Source organism: Electrona antarctica (assembly GCF_951216825.1).
Source record: "Electrona antarctica genome assembly, chromosome: 13".
Lineage (NCBI taxonomy): Eukaryota > Metazoa > Chordata > Actinopteri > Myctophiformes > Myctophidae > Electrona > Electrona antarctica.
The window spans coordinates 39,805,948-39,826,012 of record NC_136794.1 but is presented as its reverse complement, the minus strand read 5'-3'; the positions used below and the strand labels follow the sequence as shown (position 1 = coordinate 39,826,012).

At 43.3% G+C, this 20,065-nt stretch overlaps 1 protein-coding gene and 1 pseudogene across 2 annotated transcripts in view; both read right to left on the bottom strand.

Annotated features, from left to right (window-relative positions):
- Window positions 1–19,857, bottom strand: part of stxbp5l (syntaxin binding protein 5L) — a gene marked incomplete at its 5' end in the record, with an annotated part of 114,174 nt that extends 94,317 nt beyond the window's left edge. Inside the window, 3 exons of the mRNA XM_079517787.1 lie at window positions 7,667–7,801; window positions 15,465–15,564; window positions 19,797–19,857. Coding sequence (XP_079373913.1) covers window positions 7,667–7,801; window positions 15,465–15,564; window positions 19,797–19,857 — 296 coding nt within the window. The remainder of the gene's footprint in view (window positions 1–7,666; window positions 7,802–15,464; window positions 15,565–19,796) is intronic.
- On the bottom strand, window positions 1,589–3,010 carry LOC306935548 (E3 ubiquitin-protein ligase TRIM35-like; annotated as a pseudogene). The gene has a single exon. The product of its transcript is annotated as an E3 ubiquitin-protein ligase TRIM35-like (transcript).
- Window positions 19,858–20,065: the final 208 nt, after the last annotated feature.

Genomic DNA, 20,065 nt, shown 5'->3' with positions numbered 1-20,065 from the left:
ATTTTCGACCAGGGGAGGCGCCGGGGAGGCGCTAAAGCTTTTCAACTTCCTTGAAAAACATGCTAAACAACCGCTGTAACGCTCGTGTAACCGTTTAAAGTTGGATTTTCTTTTCCGTTGTTGACGTTGAATTAGTGTAAACCCGGAACGTCACTTCAAGGTTTTGGTGCATTGTTAAGAAAAGGGTAAGCAATGGGGAATTGTGGAAACATGCGCCGTTTCTGAACGGGGTGGGAGGGGTTTCTTTCTGTGACCTCATCTCGGAGCTACAGAATGAGCGTAGGGAGAGGGCACATATGGGGCTAGCAGTCCATTCAACTCCTGTGTGTGTGTGTGGGGGGGGGGGGGGGGGGGGGGGCTGTGGGCGTGCTGTTGCCTCTGTTTTAAACAGAGCAGCGAGCACATGCGCGTCACATGACCACAGGAAGAAAATTATACAATAAATAAATACATGTATTTCGTCTAGTGTTTGTCAGTGAACTAAAATGACTTTATTTTTGTTCACTACATTTTCGTTTCGTCTTTATTTATCAACGAAATTGCATAATGATTTAGTCCAATTATTGTTTATACACGTGGGTTTTTGTCTCGTTAATCTTTTCGTTCAGTGAAAAATGGGCGAACATATTTCGTTTTCGGGTGGGGGAATTAGCAGACAACTCTGAACTCTCTCTCTCTCTCTCTCTCTCTGTTTCTAACACAACAGCGCCACTTTTGCCCCTATTGGTACTCTAAACATAGGGACATTGGGACATAGCTGTTCCTTAATTGGAGAGCACCACTCAAAAATATTCATGGACCCATGGATCCAATGATGACATTTAGGTGAAAAAAGAACATACATTTTTTTTTTTAAATATGTTGTATTATTACAATGCTGGGTGTTACAGGGTTGAGGGTTAACACACCCTGGCCTGCAGTGAGACCAGACTAGAATCACACATGCAGTTATGAGTCGTAAACATTGTAGGCTACTTCGCTACACAAACGACCATGAGTTCAGATCATGTTTATAATCAGACTTTAATTATGAATACAGTCTCCTTACAATCAGAACCACTATGTCTCCCATCTCATTCAGAGACAATACAGTACAATAAACGTAACAGGACAGCACTGCTATGTTGTTAATACTTGTGTGTGACGCTGTAGTATGATTAAGTAGGACGTTAATTTACAAAACGATTTAGTTGTTTTAGTAATAATAATTTGGAGATAGAAGCAAAGATTTGAGTTAAAAACGTTCGCTCTGAAAGTATATGTTCAAACATTTGCGTCAAAAATAGCAGACCTACAAGCTCGTATCACGGCAACTCTGTGCCGCACTATGAGCTTGTAGATCTGCTATTTTTCAATAGCTAAAGTATAACAAATAATGCTTAAAACACCAAAAGGGGTTCCCGGCGTCCAGAATGGGTTTAAGATTCAATGTCTGACTGTCCATCATCATCATGAACATCCTCATCATCATCATCATCATCATCATCATCATCCATCCTCCTCCTCCTCCTCCTCCTCCTCCTCCTCCTCCTCCTCCTCCTCCTCATCATCATAAACATAATCATCATCATATTCATCATCATCCTGTCTATCCATCCACGGTTACGCTGAACTTCCCTGGTAATATCTTCAGAGGGACAGTTTCGTCAAAAGTATGGAACAACATGTATGGAAAGAGTGTTTCGGTGAAGGTGTGTGTGAAGGTGTGTATGTGTGTCAGTATCAGGATCAGAGAAGGACAGCTTTCCTTTATCCCAGTCCAGCTGGACTCTGATCCTCTGAGGTTTCTGCTTCAGTGAGAGATCAGTGAATGACCCTGATGAGAAGTCTGCCTCGTATTCGCCTTCATCTAACAACATTCTCCATTGTGGACCTTCTCCGACGCCCCTCTGGTAAGACTTTGCTAACACACCCACTTCCCAGTATGTATTGTCTCCAACCTCAACATCCCAGCTGTGAGTCCCTGAGTTAAAGCCCTCAGAACCCAGGACCATGGGCAAGGAGTCAAACCTCTCTGGGTTGTCCGGGCCCGTTTTCTCTGTCCAAATTTCACGCTGGTCAGATCATCAGACAGGGTGCATAATAGAGCGGCCGTGTTGGGGTCCAGAATGACGGGAGTGTAGGAGACGATGTCCTTCATCTTGTCCCAGACTCTGAAGGCCAGGTTGCCCAGGTGTTTGACCATGTCTATTAGTGCTCCCGAGACCGGCTGTGGGTCCTGCAGTGTGAGCTGGACTCTGTCCATGGTGGTCTCGTAGTTCTGCTGGAATGAGACGTGTTCGGCTCTCAGCTCCTCCTCTATGGCTTCGATTCTGTTTGAAAGGGTTAATATGTCTCTGTTCAGACCCTCAATCTTCTCCTTCATCATCTGACTCTTCTGCTGCTCTTCCTCCCTCAGTGCAGCGATGCTGGCCTCCTCTTCCTCTCGTAGAAACTGATGAAGCTTCTCAAACTGTTTCTTTATCTTCCTCTCTGTGTGTCGGGCCTGGACCTTGATGTGTTTTGCTGTTATGTTATTTGTCTTCTTAACTTTGTTAAACACCTTCAGTTTCTCCTGTAAAGTCTTCAGTAATTTCTGGACTTCCTCCTTGTGATCGCGAGCGGCCTCATCGATGGGACTGAATCCGTGGTCGTTGTGGTTTTCAGAATCTTGACACACGACACACACTGGCTGTTGACATCGCAGACAGAACAGTTTGAGTCTCTTAGCGTGCAGACTGCAGAGATCCTCAGACCCTGATGAAGGAGTTCTCTTACGTTTCAAAGCTCTCTGTCTCTCCCGTATGAAGGCCTCACACACGTTCTTCAGAGCCAGGTTACGGGGTGGATATTTTCTCTTGTTTATTTTCTTACAAACTGGACACTCCCTTGTTCCCTTCTCTCTCCACCATCTCTTCACACATGCATTACAGAAGCTGTGGCTACACGACAGTAAAACAGGATCTTTGAAGATGTCTCGACACACGGGACAGGAATAATCCTCTTCTGGAAGAGACGACGTGGAAGCCATTTAGTCTCTGAGCGAAGCTACAAACACTCAATACAGGAAGTCAGTCAACCCTCTAGAATGTTTTCGAAGTTTACTCTCACTGTGAACGGTGGTTGTTGTTAAAAGAAGAAAAGAATAGAGTCCACACTTGTTGACGGAAAGTCAACTCTGTCCTCTCTCACTGGAAGTTGCGTTTTATCTGAAGGCGAAGTGTGTGTGTGCGAGAGAGAGCGAGAGCTGCAGTGTGGGGAGTACGGTTTCGGTTACCTGTAATTCCTGTCAGTTTCGGTTACCTGTAATTCCTGTCAGTGAGTCAGTGAGTCAGAGCCTTGACGACACAATAAAATGGTTGCACAATCATCTCTCCACCCACTGAGGCAGCAACGCTGCGCTGCTGTGGGAATGAACGAACTGATGAGAACCACAGCGATTCTTTCATGAAGGTACTTGAAAGACCCGCCCACCTTAGACATCAGCAACATTATGATGTCACTGAGCATCATGAAGGTACTGAAAGACCCGCCCACCTTAGACATCAGCAACATTATGATGTCACTGAGCATCATGAAGGTACTGAAAGACCCGCCCACCTTAGACATCAGCAACATTATGATGTCACTGAGCATCATGAAGGTACTGAAAGACTTAGACATCAGCAACATTATGAAAATTACAAAAATATAATCGTCACAATTTGACATTGAAAATAGCATAAATGAATAAATATAGCATACAGATCTACAGTGAGTGTAGATCAGCTAAACTCTAACAATTTATTCCTAACCCCAACCTGAATACTTTACTTATCTGTTCTAAGTCTAATTGTAAATAAATATGTCGTACCACCTTGTTTTCTATTTAGGTCATGGAAAATTGTCCTCACAATGTATTCTTCCCAATCACACACGCACAGAGAAAGAGAGAGAGGGAGGGAGAGAGAGAGAGCAACAACTTGATTTTGACATGATAAGTGTTTCATATCAACTGGATCTTTGTAGAAAATAAACATTGCTTTATGTTCCTCGCTCTTAGAAAATGTGTGGTGAATTTTCTATTATGGTGTGTCATTATGCTCAAGGCTGTTTGCCTTTGTCTGGAGAGAGCATTCACAGAGTTCGCAGAAGGGAAGGTATTGAATCTATTGATCTTTTTTTTCAAACGGCTGGGGCCTTTGCTCGCCGACTTGTGAAAGGCTTTCACAAAACGCACAAAGAACTGGAGACACTTTTTATGAAAAAAATAGAGACATTGTGAAACTTTGGGTTGGCTTGGGCGGTCAGATCAGGTTCCTTATGAAGGTGGATTTGGTTGCTGGGCTACCGTATATTAGTGAAGAAAATTAATCAAATCAAACGAAAATATCATCCATCCGTTCATCCATCCACTCATCCATCCATCGGTGGAGAGTGTAACACAAGAGGGGCGGCTGTGGCTCAGGAGGTAGAGCAGGTCATCCAATGATCCATGGGTCGGCGGTTTGAATCCCGGCTCCTCCTGTCTACTTGTCGAAGTTTCCTTGGGCAAAACACTGAACCCTACATTGCCTCCAATGAGTTGGTCGGTGTGAGCTCGCCACCATTGGTGTGTGAATGTGGGAAGTGAGGACACTGGCGTCAACTGTTCGCCACTTCACCTCCCAATGTATGAATGAATGAACCATTGTAAGCGCTTTGAGTAGGCACGTAATGCATAGAAAATGCAATTCATTAATATTATTATTATAAGAGGAAATGGCAAGAGGCACAAATTCCACTTTACTTCCTGTATCTGCGTGAAGTGGGCGGACACATTATTAGGAGAAGAGGGCGGACACATTATTAGGAGACTGGAAGAATGTTGGAGTCTATTCATTTCTAATTGGAGAGTGAACGTGAACACAGCTCATGATCCATTCCTTAACTCCACGATCACTGAACAAAATGCTGGACCCAATCATCACAAGGCACATAATATTTCCAAGATATTCATACTAAGAATGGCTTCTTTTAGCGAGACTAATCAGGAGAAAATCTACTTTGTTATCGACCTTTCTTTATCCCATCAAACAAACTCTCGCGAGATTTGAGAGGAGTCCGGAAGCGGCTCTCTGTCCATCTGCAATTTGACGGACGACACATAAGATGACAATATGTGAATATGTGCATATTATAACGTGAAATGAATGGACATATTAAAAGTGAAATAAAATGTGTGTTCCCATGTTTAATAATAATACAACTGTCTTGGTTGATGGGGGCTGATTTTGGAAATGGGAATCATGTCAGCCTAGGAGAGGGGGAGGGGAGGGTGGTGGGGAGGTCAAGGAGGAGCAATCCTTGCCTACTTAGGATACCATTTGTAGGATTTGTAGTCCATTGTGCCTCTAGGTTCGAGCATCTTTATAATCTTTGGTATAACTACATTTGCAGTACATTTACTGGAGCGATTCTATACAGATATGGTTGAAAATGGGTTATGTGCTCCTCCAAAAATATTCTCCCTCTGTTCTTTTTTGTCTTGTTTGTTTTAGTTTAGTTTTCACAAATCAAACCGTATTTTAGATTTATTAGATTAGATTCAATTTATTGTCACTGCACATAGTATACAAATACTTTGACAATGAAATGAATAGTGGCGTCTAGCCAGAGTGCAATACAATAATGCAGTAATGGAAATAAATACACTTGTTGATGAATGTACAGAATCAGAGGTAAACAGAAACTTTTTACCAGGCAGAGGCTGCAGTGTGCGAGGCAGAAGCATGTTTGACAGATGCTACCAAGGGGTGCTATTTATTTATGTCGGTTATGGTCTAACGCCCCCTCCCACCTCCAATACATACTGACTGCAAAAATAACCTTAATAATAGAGAAAATACATCATAAATGAATACTGAAACCAGATATAATCATTAAGGAAAGTGTATGCATGCACCACGTATTATGTAAACTCTTAATTTCCTTTTATTTTATTTTTTTATAATAATTTGGGGACCCCCCCAAGGGGTCGCGACCCACGTGTTGAGAACCCCTGGTCTAACGCATAATTTCTGTTCCTTCATTATGTTGTTTCCTATGCATGTTGTTTTGTATTGCTGTGTTGTGCCATAATCTCCTCTTCCCCAAGCCCTGATTGCCTGATCAGTGCCAGCCATTTTACAACAATGATGACAACCCCCCCTCCCCCCGCTGCATGTCTCAGCACTTTAACCTCTGAGCTTATTCCCCTTCATTGCATATTGCACATTTGAGATATAAGATCATTTTTAAGAAGTTATTGATTTGCTTTTGTTATTTTTGTTAAGTGATTTAATTTTAGGAAGTAGGGCTTTTAGTATTTTTCAATTAAAGTTTGTATTTTATATTTGGCCAATTAGAGTGCCCGCTGTATTTAGTCAATAAAATGTATACCTTTGTGTAACCCCCTTAAAAACTTTTCTGTCTCAGTTATTTTCCTGGTGTTTCAATTTGCATTGCTCTTACCTGTAAAACACGAACCTGAGTGACCTGTATGTGTAAGGTTAACACTAGTGTTGAACAGAGTTCTTTATCTCCAGAAGAAATTAAAGTGGCGTAGTCTCATAAATATATGATTTTTGTGTTGCTCATGGAGCAATAATTCAGCTAATGGTATACAAGTTTAATGTGACTCTTTTGGCCACCGTCACACACGCATGCATGCTGCTGGCCTGAATCCCATCCTCACATCCTCAGACACCTCAGCCGACCTCCACTCTGACACCAACACAGTCTCAGATATTTATCAACCGTCGTAAACAAAGCGCAGCCGTCAGCTCGAACGAGCCAGAGTGAAATATGTCCTCCATTCGCTTTCTGGCGTTTCTGTCTACGTTGTCAAAAGAACAATGTGATGAGAATTATTATCCTCTGAAAGGATTTGTCCTTTGAGTCTTCCGCTACACCTGCTGTGGGACAGAAAGTCATTGCGTTGTCGTTCACTTCCCTGTTTACCGTTCACAAAGAAAGGCTCGTCGCGTGTAATCTACAGTAGGAGCTCTCCGTGGTTTTTATCAGATGGATATACTAAGCTCTTAATTTCTGACTTCAACATGCCTCTTGTTCAAAATATGAAGCGGGCGATCATCAGTGACTTTTATCGGAATCTTAGCGAGGTATATGCAAGCAAAAATATGTCTCCCGTCTCCCGAAAAAAATATAATTACTGAAAGTAACTAGTTACTTAAGTTACTTGCCAACACTGTGAATCAGTTAAAGTCCCAGCCCTAGCTTTTACATGCAGATTTTGAGCAGATTTAAAACAAAAAATGTTATGTGATAATTTTACTTCTGAGCTTTTGTTAGCTGTTTACAGAGTCAGGCTAATTATGTTCCCCCATTTCCAATCAATGTGATAATGAAGTAAACTGCCTCCTGGCTGCAAATGCAAAATGTAAGTCCACATTTTTTTATATTTCGTCTTTGTCTACTCATACACATAATTGTCTTATTTTTGGACTGTTCTCTTTACAGTCCGGTAATTAAAGTCTGAAATTGATTAAAAATGCAGTCTGGCGCGCTACACGCACACTTCAACAGGTTTAGCTATAATTATGTTGTGGTCAGGTTTTTAAAATATTGTTCGATGTGCCCTTTGTGAATTAGTTTCCGCGCACGCACGCACACGCACACGCACACACACACACACACACACACACACACACACACACACACAACTCACAGCTCGATGGCCTTGTTCCACATGATAACGTATCCAGACAGCACAAAGGACTCGATGTTGACGATGTGAGTATTCCCGCGCTCCGTCCCCACGTACAGCCATTTACTCTGGAAGGGCAGGTGGCAGAATGTGATCCTGTGGGAGAGAGAGAGAGAGATGTTTTTTTTTCCAAGATGTTTTTGAACGTATAGCAGATCTACAAGCTCACACGCGTGTTGTTTTCAAAGCGTTAAAGTGGATAAACTGATTTTGATGCTATTTTAATACTGGCTGGAGAAGTAGAAAGTATAGTTATTAGTATAGTTATTATGCATAATGTTTTGGTCCCCAACCCCCCCACCCACCTCAACCCCCCCACTGGGGGGGTTGAGGTGGGTGGGTGGGTGTCCGAACTCCCCAAAGCCCTTCTATGAGACACAGACTGAGTAGGAAAAAATGGTGGTGTTTTATCATGAACATTAGTGAGGACCTATTATATGAAGAGATGTTGAAAAGTGGTGAAGTGGTCCTTTAAGTTTAAGTACAAGTTTTGGGTATTTGTACTTTTCTTGAGTACGTTAAATTGTCAGTACATTGACTTCTACTCCACTACATTTCAGAGGCAAATATTGTACTTTTATTGAACAATTATTTGACAATAATATGACATTATTATTGATTATTATTACAAAACATACATTAACCACTTTAAGCCCCATATACATTTTGGCCATTTGAAAATAGCCAATCTACAAGTTGTACTGCTAAGGATTTGTATCCATTTCGAAAACATTATACATAATAACTATAATTTCTACTTTTGGTATACTGTAACTAAGTACATTTTGATGCCAAATTGCCAATACTTTTGTACTTACTCATGTAGGCCCTACATTTTGAATTCTCGACTTTTACTTGTAATGGAGTATAGTTCTACAGTGCAGTATTGATACTTTTACTTAAGTAAAACATGCAAGTACTTTTTTCCCAACCAACACCCCCCTTGAAGGACCCCTGGGGGTCCCCGCGGGTCCCCCGGTCCAGACCCCACTTTGAGATCAGCCACCTGCTTTAGACAGTAATCCTGCAGTTAGCGGTGCTAAAACAGACAGTAATCCTGCATTTAGAAGTGCTAAAACAGACAGTAATCCTGCAGTTAGAAGTGCTAAAACCGTGAACGCTAACATGATCCTCTCGCTTCACTTTCAGACACCTCTCTATTCTTCCTGCAAGCTTTAGTATAATGGTCCTCTCTCCCCATGGGCCCCCAAATCCTTATTGAATTGTCTGCTGGCTCACATTTGTCTTCTGTCTAATAATCCTGTATCTTGCTCGTGCAGCATGGTGGTACACACATACAAATAGACTGGAGCTGAAACTGCAGGTCCTTCAGAGGGATGTCATATTGAACTATTTTTTCAGACCAAAAGGTTCTTTGAAGAATAATTCATTCTAATGGTTCTATATAAAGAACCCATTTTAACCACTTTCATAAACCCATGTCTCCCTGTTTATGGTAAATGGTGCATTTATATAGCGCCTTTATCCAAGGCGCTTTACAGAGATTGTGCATTACATTCACCCAGTCACACACACATTCATACACCGATGACGGCGGAATCCATGCAAGGCACCAACCAGCACATCAGGAGCAATTAGGGGTTCAGTGTCTTGCTCAAGGACACTTCGACACTAACTCTGGGAGAGCCCGGGTTTGAACTGGCGACCTTGCGGTTACCATCCAGCCACTCTACCCCTGAGCCACCGCCGCCCCATAGTGGCCACTCTACCCCTGAGCCACCGCCGCCCCCTAGTGGCCACTCTACTCTACTTTCATTTAATCCAGTAATTCAAAATAAACTCAAAAAAGATATATATATATACATATATATATACATTTTTGAGTGGTGTAAACCACTCCTACAACTGGCTTTTGTGTGCAGAAAAAAATGAGCATGGTTGCTATGTTCAAAATAATTTCTGACGTAATTAAATCACACCCGGGTGAACTGGATGACCGTAGCAACCATGGTCATTTTTTCTGCACAAAAAAAGCCAGTTGTGAAATCACATCCGGGTGTGATTTCATTATGTCAGATCAGAGCTGATCAGGCTATATAAAACCTTACACCACTCAGTTCACACGGGTGTGATTTTTATTTTTTTTCTTTATTTGTGCTTTTATTCACATGTTAGACAGCCTATATGCGGATCCGACACACACACACATGTGCGCATCCTTTTTCTCCTCAAAATGAGCTAAGAAAGTTCATCCATCTCGCGTTGATACACAGCCTATAGAATGAGGATGTGGCTCCAATACTGAGGGCTACCACTTCCGGGTCTGGCGGAAAAAAGTGGTCTCTTTTTTCGCACATTACACTGGCTGGCCTCACGATGGCGCCTATAGTAACGGGAGGGAATTAAAAGGTGCCAAATAAAGTAAAGTAAAGTAAAGTAATCTAGAACCATACGAGGAAAACGAAGAACCATTCAACTAAATAAAATGGTTCTTTGTGGAACCACAGCCTTTTAAAGAACAATGTAACCAACTGAACCCCAGCATTCTTATTCTCGGGGGGAACATTCACAAAAACATGTTATTTTCGTAGACGAAGATATTTGGTGCACGAAAAAAAGTTGTTTACAGTTGCAACTCAGGTTCATTTCCCTGGAGATATGGTGCATGGTGGAGAGGAGAGCTGGAGCCCAGTGTGAGCTAATAAACATGGACAGGAATAAATTAGAGTGTGTTGATCTTCATTCCCTGGCTAAAGGTTCCTATGAAGATGATGAATGCTAATGTCATGTGAATTACAGTTGAAGCACCTTTCTGCCAGTATCCCCCCCTGATTTATTATTATTACACGTCAAATGAATACCTTACTTGGCTCGCCTGGCTATTCATTAATCGCAGAGTGATTACATACTGTAATTAATGTTCCATACGCGTGTTGGATCCCATGTGTGAAAGATATGGTGGGTCAATATGTAGGTGTTTATGTCTCTTCAACTTTAATGGAATGCCAATGAAAATGAGAAAGCTCAAGCTTTGAACCTTTGATTTTCGCTAGGATTTTACCCATTCTGTACGGGAACCCCTTTTGGTGTTTTTGCATTATGTTACACTTTAGCCATTGAAAAATAGCAGATCTGCAAGCTCATAGCGCGGCACCGAGTGCCGTGCTATGAGCTTGTAGGTCTGCTATTTTTGAAAAATCGTGAAAATGTGGCGCAAATCTTCAGAGCGAACGTTTTTAACTCAAAACTTTGCTTCTGGGGGCGTCCCTGGAACAAAATATTTTCAGATGGGGGTCGGCGGCCAATTACAGATAATTCTGGGGGTCCTCGACATGAAATAGTTTGAGCACCACTGACATAAAAACATGGAATACCTGGAACTGGAAACGAGCAATCTGACAATGTGGAAACCAAGCGGTTTCTAATAGCTATAGGAGGGGAATGAAGCGTATCACGTAACGTTGACCCGATGTTGAGAACCACCAGAATGGAAATCCACTTTACTGGACTGAGACCAGATTCTACAAAACGTCTTGTCTGAAAACCCTATGTTTCTATGTCAGTGGTTCTCAAACTATTTCATGTCAAGGACCACAAAAATGATATGTACTGTAATTGGCCAGCACCGACCCCCATCTGAAAATATGTTGTTCCAGGAGACCCCCCCCAGAAGCAAAGATTTGAGTTAAAAACATATTCAAAAGATTTGCTCCACATTTTCCCGATCTTTCAAAAATGGCAGATCTACAAGCTTGTAGCGTGGCACTCGGTGCCGCGCTACAAGCTTGTAGATCTGCTATTTTTCAATAGCTATAAACCACAACATAATGCTTAAAACACCAAAAGGGGTTCCCTCCCTCCCACCCTCAATGGGTTAACAGTATGTTAAGCCCTGCCTCATGAGGAAGGGAGATAGAGCACTGCACATAATATTTATTCCTCTTGCAAATCAAATCACAGTTCAACAGGAGTTCGGCAATAACGCTCTGACAGTAGATATACAGCAAGGGACCGTTATTAAGATAATACTTGTTAACATGATTAAGGGTACTTTATAGATCTACAATGTATTCAGAACTCTCATCGTAGAATCGTTATCCAGATCCAGCATAGAAGAACTGTCCTACCAGGTCTAATGTGTATTGTGTCCCTGATTACAAGGTATACGGATTGCGGGAGCTGCCCCATTATAGGCCAATGGCCCATTATTCTGATGCCCCAATAATAATGCTTAGTTATAATGTGCACCATTGGCCCAATGGTGCTTTGGAACGATGGACTGCCAGACTAATGGCACCAGGATGTAAAGCAGGCCTGTACATATACTACATGTTTGAAAACCAGGAGGAAGAGAACATTGGCTGTCTAATGTACAGGTTCCCAAAGTGGGGTCCGGGGACCCCTAGGGGTACTTGAGGGAGTTCCAGGGGGTACCTAGCTCAATTTGAGATATAAGGAACCAAATGGACCCTTATGGGTCTGTAACTCAGAGAGTGTACAAATGGAACCAAATGGACCCTAACGGGTCAATTTGTACACTCTCTGAGTTAAATTAACAGTGGTTTTACAATATAAATTGGGGTACCAGAGATAGAAAGGCCATTAAATCGGGGGTCCGTAGCATAATGCGTGTGAATTTGGGGGTCCATGAAATGAATATGTTTCGGAATCACTGCTAGAGCCATAAAAATCCTCCCTTATCGGGGTCACTGGCATATGTTTTCAAATGGGGGTCCGTGACCTAATAAATGTTGATTTGGGGGTCCTTGACACGAAAAAGTTTGGGAACCACTGGTCTAATCGTATACTACATCTGTTGAATGCTCTTTTCAGAGAGAGAGAGAGAGAGAGAGAGAGAGAGCTGTCCTCGTTTCATATGTCATTTGGAAGGAAAGTCTCATGGGAAGGATTTTCAATTAAGCCATTTTTCAATTTTCCAATTCGCACCCGGCGGATGTCGCTGTAAACCGATAACTCAAACACAATTAGCCCCCAACATAATCTGATGATATTATTGAGGACATTTTTAAATGCACCGTGCTCAGCTCGGAGACACATCCTTATTAGGCTGTATATTCTCAATGGTGGAATTGTCATTATGATTATGCGCCATGATGACACGTGCGTTGTGCATGGGGAAATAATGCTGAAAAACTCGAGACGCACGCACGCACGCACGCACGCACGCACGCACGCACGCACGCACGCACGCACGCACAGTATACAGTGAGTCGCGACTCGCGACCCACGGGTTGAGAACCCCTGGTACAGACGTATCCTGCCAAACCTCTTATGTTCTGTCAAAATACGGTGCCATCCGTGGAAAATAGCCAACCTACAACCTCAGAACACGCCGCGCACTGATAGCTTGTAGGTCGGCAATTTCCGGCACACTGTTACGTGGTACATATATGACATATCAATTTGCCAGCAGATGTAACTGTTGAGGGATTTTGCCTGTTTTCATTGCAGCTCAACAGGCTTCAGAACACAACAGAGAAAACGCCACACCACAGAAAACCCACTGAATGTTCAAAGTTCAGGTTGTGTGGGTGTAATTGAGGTCATAAAAGCGAAAAAGAAATGAAAGTCATGAAACCTTTAACCCAAAATGCCTAAAGAAATATCAACAATAGCCCAATGACTCATAGTGACTCAGTCCTCTTATGAGAAAACAGAGGCTTGTCCACACAGACAGCACACATCACAAACCTGTGTTCCGATGCATCCAGTGTAGCTATCAGTTAGTCACAAGCACTTGTTATTAATACCATATTGGCCTGAATATAAGACGTGTTTTTGAGTGGTGCAACCACTCCCTTATAGAGCTATGTGTGTGGGTGGGTGGCTGGGTATGAGCACGAAAACAGCATGGTTGTTTTTCACCACCTGTGCGCAACCTAACGCACACACAAACACACACGCACGTATTAACTGTATATATGATGCTTCCGGTGGTGCCAGTACATTACAGTGACAGTACAGTACAGTAGAGGGTACAGTAGAGGGACCGCCACACGGTAACTCTGTAATTTCTCAACCGCTTCGGACGCGGCGCGGCACGCCGGAACCGGCCCGGCCCCCTGGGTGCATTCCTGGGGGTCTGGCGAGTCGCGTGTGCACGAAACGAGCACGCGCGCAACAAATTCACGGGACCGGGCTCACGTAAATACGCTTGCGTCGTCGCACCGCGACTTCTCTGAGCAAAAAACGCATTGAAAATGAACTATAGGCGCGTTCTGGCAGGCTCCGTGTTAACCTGCTTTCACTGAGAGAAAATGTCTAAATGAGCTGTGAGTTCCTGCCACTCTGAAGAGGACGTCATGCCGTCATCACAGCCTGACCTCGTAATGATCAATAATGGAGCACAGATGCAGACATCATCAGCTACAGGACTAGAGCTGCCAGCTGGCCGGACCAATGATGGGCTAGCTGAGCCTTAATGAAGTAACTGAATAAAGAGATGGACTGACCTAATGATGATCTCCAACTCATTTCTTCATTGGTACCATTTTTGCTATAATGTTAACGACATTGTTTTATTTGATGTTTTATTTGATGATCTATATTTATTATTATAATTATTATTATTATTATTATTATGGGGCTGTGTATCACCATCAGACGATGTTTATCTCATTGACTGTTGCCATTGGCTTATTGGCAAATAAGCCACCGCCTTGGGAACAGTGTTGTTTTTGGCAGAATTGTTTTATTTTAGTTTTAGTCATAGTCAATTGAATAGTTTTCCTTATGTGTTTTAATCACATTGTAGTCATCAGGAATGTCTTAGTGTTAGTCTAGTTTTAGTCGACTTTAGTCCACATGTCGAATTGTCCTTGGGCAACACACTGAACCCTACATTGCCTCCAGTGAGTCGGTCGGTGTGAGCTCGCCACCATTGCTGTGTGAATGTGTGAAGTGAGGACGCTGGCGTTGACTGTTCGCCGCTTCACCTCCCAATGTATGAATGAATGGACCATTTTAAAGCGCTTTGAGCACTTGGAAAAGCGCTATAAAAATGCAACCCAGTTCAGCTACAGAGCTGCGGGATCAGCTGGGAATATAAAGTGATTGAAGGTGTGGATTATCGTGGATTTTACAACGGTAACCAGCCAATCAGAATCAAGTATTGGGACCAACCGTTTTAGAAGCAGATGTTTACAAAAACACAGACACAGTGGCTGACGGTTCTGGAAGAAAAGCGATGTTCTATAGTAGTGATTCACACTTTTTCATGTCAAGGACCCCCCCAAATCGACACTAATTAGGTCCCCCATTCGAAGAGATATTATGCCAGGGACCCCCATAAGAGAACATTTCTACGGCTCTCGCAACAATTCTCAACCCGTTTAATTTCAAGGACCCCCAGTTTGACATACCTTAGTCTACAGAGCCCCATTTAATGGCATTTCTATCTCAGGGACCCCTAATTGTAAAATCAATGTAAATTTAACTCTGAGAGTGTACAAATGGAACCAAATGGTCCATTTGGTTCCATTTGTACACTCTCAGTTACAGACCCATAAGGGCCCATTTGGTTCCAAACTATCATTTAGCTGGTGACCCCCTGGAACTCCCTCAAGGACCCCTGGGGGTCCACGGACCCCACTTTGGGAACCACTGTTCTATAGTGAGTCATGATTCATTCCGTAGCAGCAGAGTTTGGAGCGGTGTGTGCGTGCGTGCGTGCGCGCGTGCATGCGAGTGGTGTGTGTTGCAGTTTTAATGGTGTGGGTTTAGCAGGCGCACGGAGCTGAGTGACAGGTCAGTATCTTCCCTCAGACGGGTGACTCACCCAATCACTGGAACCTTCCTTCCTTTCAGTCTTTGTGTCAGGAGGGAGGATGATTCACACGCACCGCCACGACCAAGAGCGATGGCTGATAACATCCACACTAGAAGAATTTGGGGCTATTTGGGATCATGACACAGATTACCACCTGCGTGTGCGTGTTTTAGAGAGCACCACAATCCGTGGACGCTTTTAAAAGGGAACTTAAGACTTTTCTTTTTAACAAGGCATTTGGCTAGTTGGACTTTTTAGATGCCAGGTGTGCTTTTAACTTTTTAGCAGTATACTTGAATTGTCCTTATTTTATATTTTTTTTATACTTATTTTATTTTCCTTCTCTTCATGTAGCACTTTGAGATTAGTTTCAAATGTAAAGTGCGTTATAAATAAAATGTATTATTATTATTATTATTATTATTATTATTATTATTATTATGTATTAACATCTAAAACACACACACACCCGTTGTAACTGCCATCATGAATGTAGAGCAGGAGTTCTCAACGATTTTGGCTGGGATGGGGACCCTCGAAATGCTTTGGCCATGTCTCGTGCCTTCAACACCCGACGACTACCTGAGAGGCACTTTGCTTCTTCTAAAGACCCGGGAAATGGATACGCCTAATAACATTATACCGAACGGGATGTTTTCCCAAGGACGGTGTATTTACAGCAACAAGCCGAGGAGGAGATCAGCTGGGTTTCGCGCTGCTGAAATATGTGATGCGGATCCTGAAAAGGTTTCCTCTCAGTCGTTCCCTCCCCCGAGGCTCTGAGCCAAAGCAAAGCAAAGTTCTTTGTTTACCCAGGGTGAATGGACTAAGCTTGAGATGCTTGTTTACAGCCAGACCCTGCTCATAGAACATTTCATGGTAGGGGTTCAATGCCTTGCTCAAGGGCACTTCAGCGGTGGTAATTTTAACGTACCGGTCCGGGGATTCGAACTGGCGGCCTGCCGATAACAAGACCGCTCCGCAAACCGTTCGGCCACCGCTGCCCCTTTGCCAATCTACCGCTGCGGAATGGATCGAGGGACAATTGTGTTATATGTACGTGACATAATTCAGCCCCAGCTCAGCTCCAGTACAACCCGGGAGCGCCACAAACGAGTGAGTAGGAACAAACTTGCCTTCTTGTGGCAGCACAGACGATCGAAAGCGATCCAGATCATTCTGAATGACAGCGGGTGCCCCGACGCGCCTCCTTGCCCCAGTGACAATGGTCACAATGGTTTAAAACCATTATAGCCAAATATAATAAGATAATCTGGCAATAAATATCAGAAACTGAACCCCAAACAAGCCATGCATGAAAGAATGAGTTTACATCAAAAGAGGCAAAAACGGTTGGAACAGTCACCCTCACATCATGTTCACTTTGTGCACTATAGGGACTGGCAACACCTCAGGGGTCACCAACAACATTCCACCAGGTACATTAGACTAGTACAGGTTTCTTCTGAAAGTATTGGAACAACACTCTCAACAAAGTCACCAGGTTGAGGAGCCAGCTCCAATTCACACAAGCAAATGGCCGTGGCCTCCTCCTTAAGCCACACTAATTCAAGTTTAGCCAAATATTGATCAGTGATCCACTCCCATTACCACCATGGGAAAAAACAGCCTACAACCAGTACGGCCCGCTGTCTTTCCTAATCACCTCCCACTTTACACCTGATGAAGTAGGGTCTGTTGCACAAATGACAGGGCTAGTGGCATAGAGGGGGAAACATATGAAAGCCTTAAGACTGCACTGCAGTCATGTGAGAAAATTACATCCATCTTTACCCCATTTTGGGCGGGAACCCCTTTTGGTGTTAGCATTATGTTATGCTTTAGCTATTGAAAAATAGCAGATCTACAAGCTCATAGCGCGCCACCGAGTGGCGCGCTACGAGCTTGTAGGTCTGCTATTTTTGAAAAATCGAAGAACGACTGACATAGAAACATAGCTTTTTCAGAAAACTGTCAGGATGTAGAAGACATTTTTAGAATCTGATCTCAGGTCAAAATGGGTTAATGTCTGCCTGGACAATAAGGGAGTGCCCAAATCCTGGAAAGGAGCCATATATGATTCACCATATCCCAAAAAAGAGACAATGTACCTGATGATCCATCAAACGTGGAGAGACATTTCCCTCCTCCCCACCATCTACAAAGTGTTCATGAAATGTATCCTGTCTCGTGTGCTTCCCTGGCTGATAGACAATGACAATGACAATGTCACCTAAGCAGAAGGCATAATATAAAAAGACAAGGGATGGATGAACATGTTTTCTGTCTTAAAACTGGGATCGATGATTTTAAACATGAATCTTGTAAATTCTATTCTGTCTTCCTGGACTTTCGCAATGCTTTTGGTTCTCTGACCCATAATTTCATGATTAAAAGGGCCACTGCACCCCCTTTTGCAACCATATCTTATTTTAGTGATGTCACTGATCATCATGAAGGTACTGAAAGACCCACCCACCTCAGACATCAGCAACATTATGAACATTGCAAAAAAATATAATCGTCTGGGTGAAAATCACCCGTGTTAAGTGTTCTAGGGTTAAGAGAGTGAGTAGTAGAGAAATGGTGCCATCGTTATAACGAGCATTAGTGAGGACAAATTATGAGAAAGATAGCTTGAAAATGGGCGAAGGGTCCTTCAGCCGTTTGTTTTTCCACATTACGGGTAATGACACTCTTCATTACATCCGTAGGAAGCATCATCACAGAGGACTTGAGACGAGCATCATGCTGGTATAATTATGCATCGACGGTCAGTGTGCCCTTGCTTTGGGTTTTTCATCTGAGCCCCTGGGCACAACATAATAGGAAGCACTGGACACTCATTAGCAAGCATAGTACACACACAGTCGTCATCCCCCCAAATCACAGTTTTGCAGACATTTGGATATCTTTCAGTAATTGCTATCAAAGCCACCTCAACCTGGGACATGTCATTTTGCTTTATCTTCTGGCGATTGTGATTGCCATGGCAACCCCACACCTGCAAATTGATTACTTAACCGCTACACTTTTCACAGTCAGTTTGCACTCTTCGGGCACAGGCAGACAGACAGAGGCAGACAGACAGATGCAGAGATCTCCATATACACTTTATACAGTATGCAGTGGCGTGCACAGACATTTAGAGGGGCAGGTGCTCAAGTTAAAAAAGGGCACCTTGTGCAGCGCGTGGAACCGGCCGGTTGCCTTAATCTATTTTGGGCGGGAACCCCTTTTGGTGTTAGCATTATGTTATGCTTTAGCTATTGAAAAATAGCAGATCTACAAGCTCATAGCGCGCCACCGAGTGGCGCGCTACGAGCTTGTAGGTCTGCTATTTTTGAAAAATCAAAAAAAAAAGAAAAGAAAAAAAAAGGTTTTTATTTTTTATTTTTTCAAAAGGGCACATTGCCAAAAGGGCAGGGGGTGCTCTAGCACCCCCTAGTGTCTATCTGTGCACGCCACTGACAGTATGGGCACAAAGGGGACACAGACAGATAGTTAAAACGGGTGCTATGACAAGTTGACAACGGGTATTATTAGGTTCCCAAGTCCCATCGTTCTCAAGGAGGCCGGTGGCCGACGGGCACGTACAGGTCTAGTGTACACTAAATGGGAGTCAATGGAAGGACATGGGGTATTATAATGTCTTTCTTTAGCCACCAGCCACTACAGCGTATATGTAGCTTTTGGGCAGTAATAGTGGAAAATGTTCCGCTATCATGATCTACTGGGGTCATTTTCTCAATTGAATCAGTTTAACGGCTGTGTTTGCAGAAATTCTCTCAGTAGCCGCTGATTGAAGGTGATGGTGACAGGGACGTGGGGACGGGGGTATTTTGCAATAGTTTTAACTATATTTGGACCGCATTTCTAAACCACTTTAGCCCTGTTTACGTACAGGTGAGGTTTGTGATGTGCCACATTGTGTGTTTGTAGATTGACCTTTTCCACCAATTTTAACACTCATGAAAACCGCCCGACCCTTATCAGTAAGTCAAGTATCTTGGATCTCTATTTAAAAATGGAGTGCCGTGACTTTTTTCCCATGCACCCTAAAACATCATCAGGTATCATTATTATATAATTAGGAAGAATATTTTCAAAAATGTGTACAGTATTTGTTAAAATGTTGTTTTTGTGTTGTTCAGTATGTCTGGTTTGCCTGGTGGGTGGTGATGGGTGGTGATCTACCAGAACTGAAGCCGCACCCACAGCTGTTGTTGAATGACACTTTTTTTTTGTATTGATTACTTTTGTGGCCACCAACGTAATACTCCAGTCAGCCTTGAATCCCACTGCAACCAGCCAGGATCACGTGATCAACTCGAAACTCACCGGCTTGCCACGAGGGGTGAACGTTGTGTTTAGAGGCCGTCTCCATAATGGCGGCGCCCATGCTCTGTCTACAATCATGGAGGAGGAGAAAGGTTGGGGCAACCCGGACTCACTGGCTGCTGCATGTGGGGTGCCCACGCTCATAGGGGTCCTTGGGCTCCGCCACGCCAGTCAGACCACCATGAACGCGTTCGGCTCCCCCCTTGATCTAAATGGTGGACTGACGACCGAGATACAGGCTTTGGGGGGAGGAGGCTTAGTGATGAGTT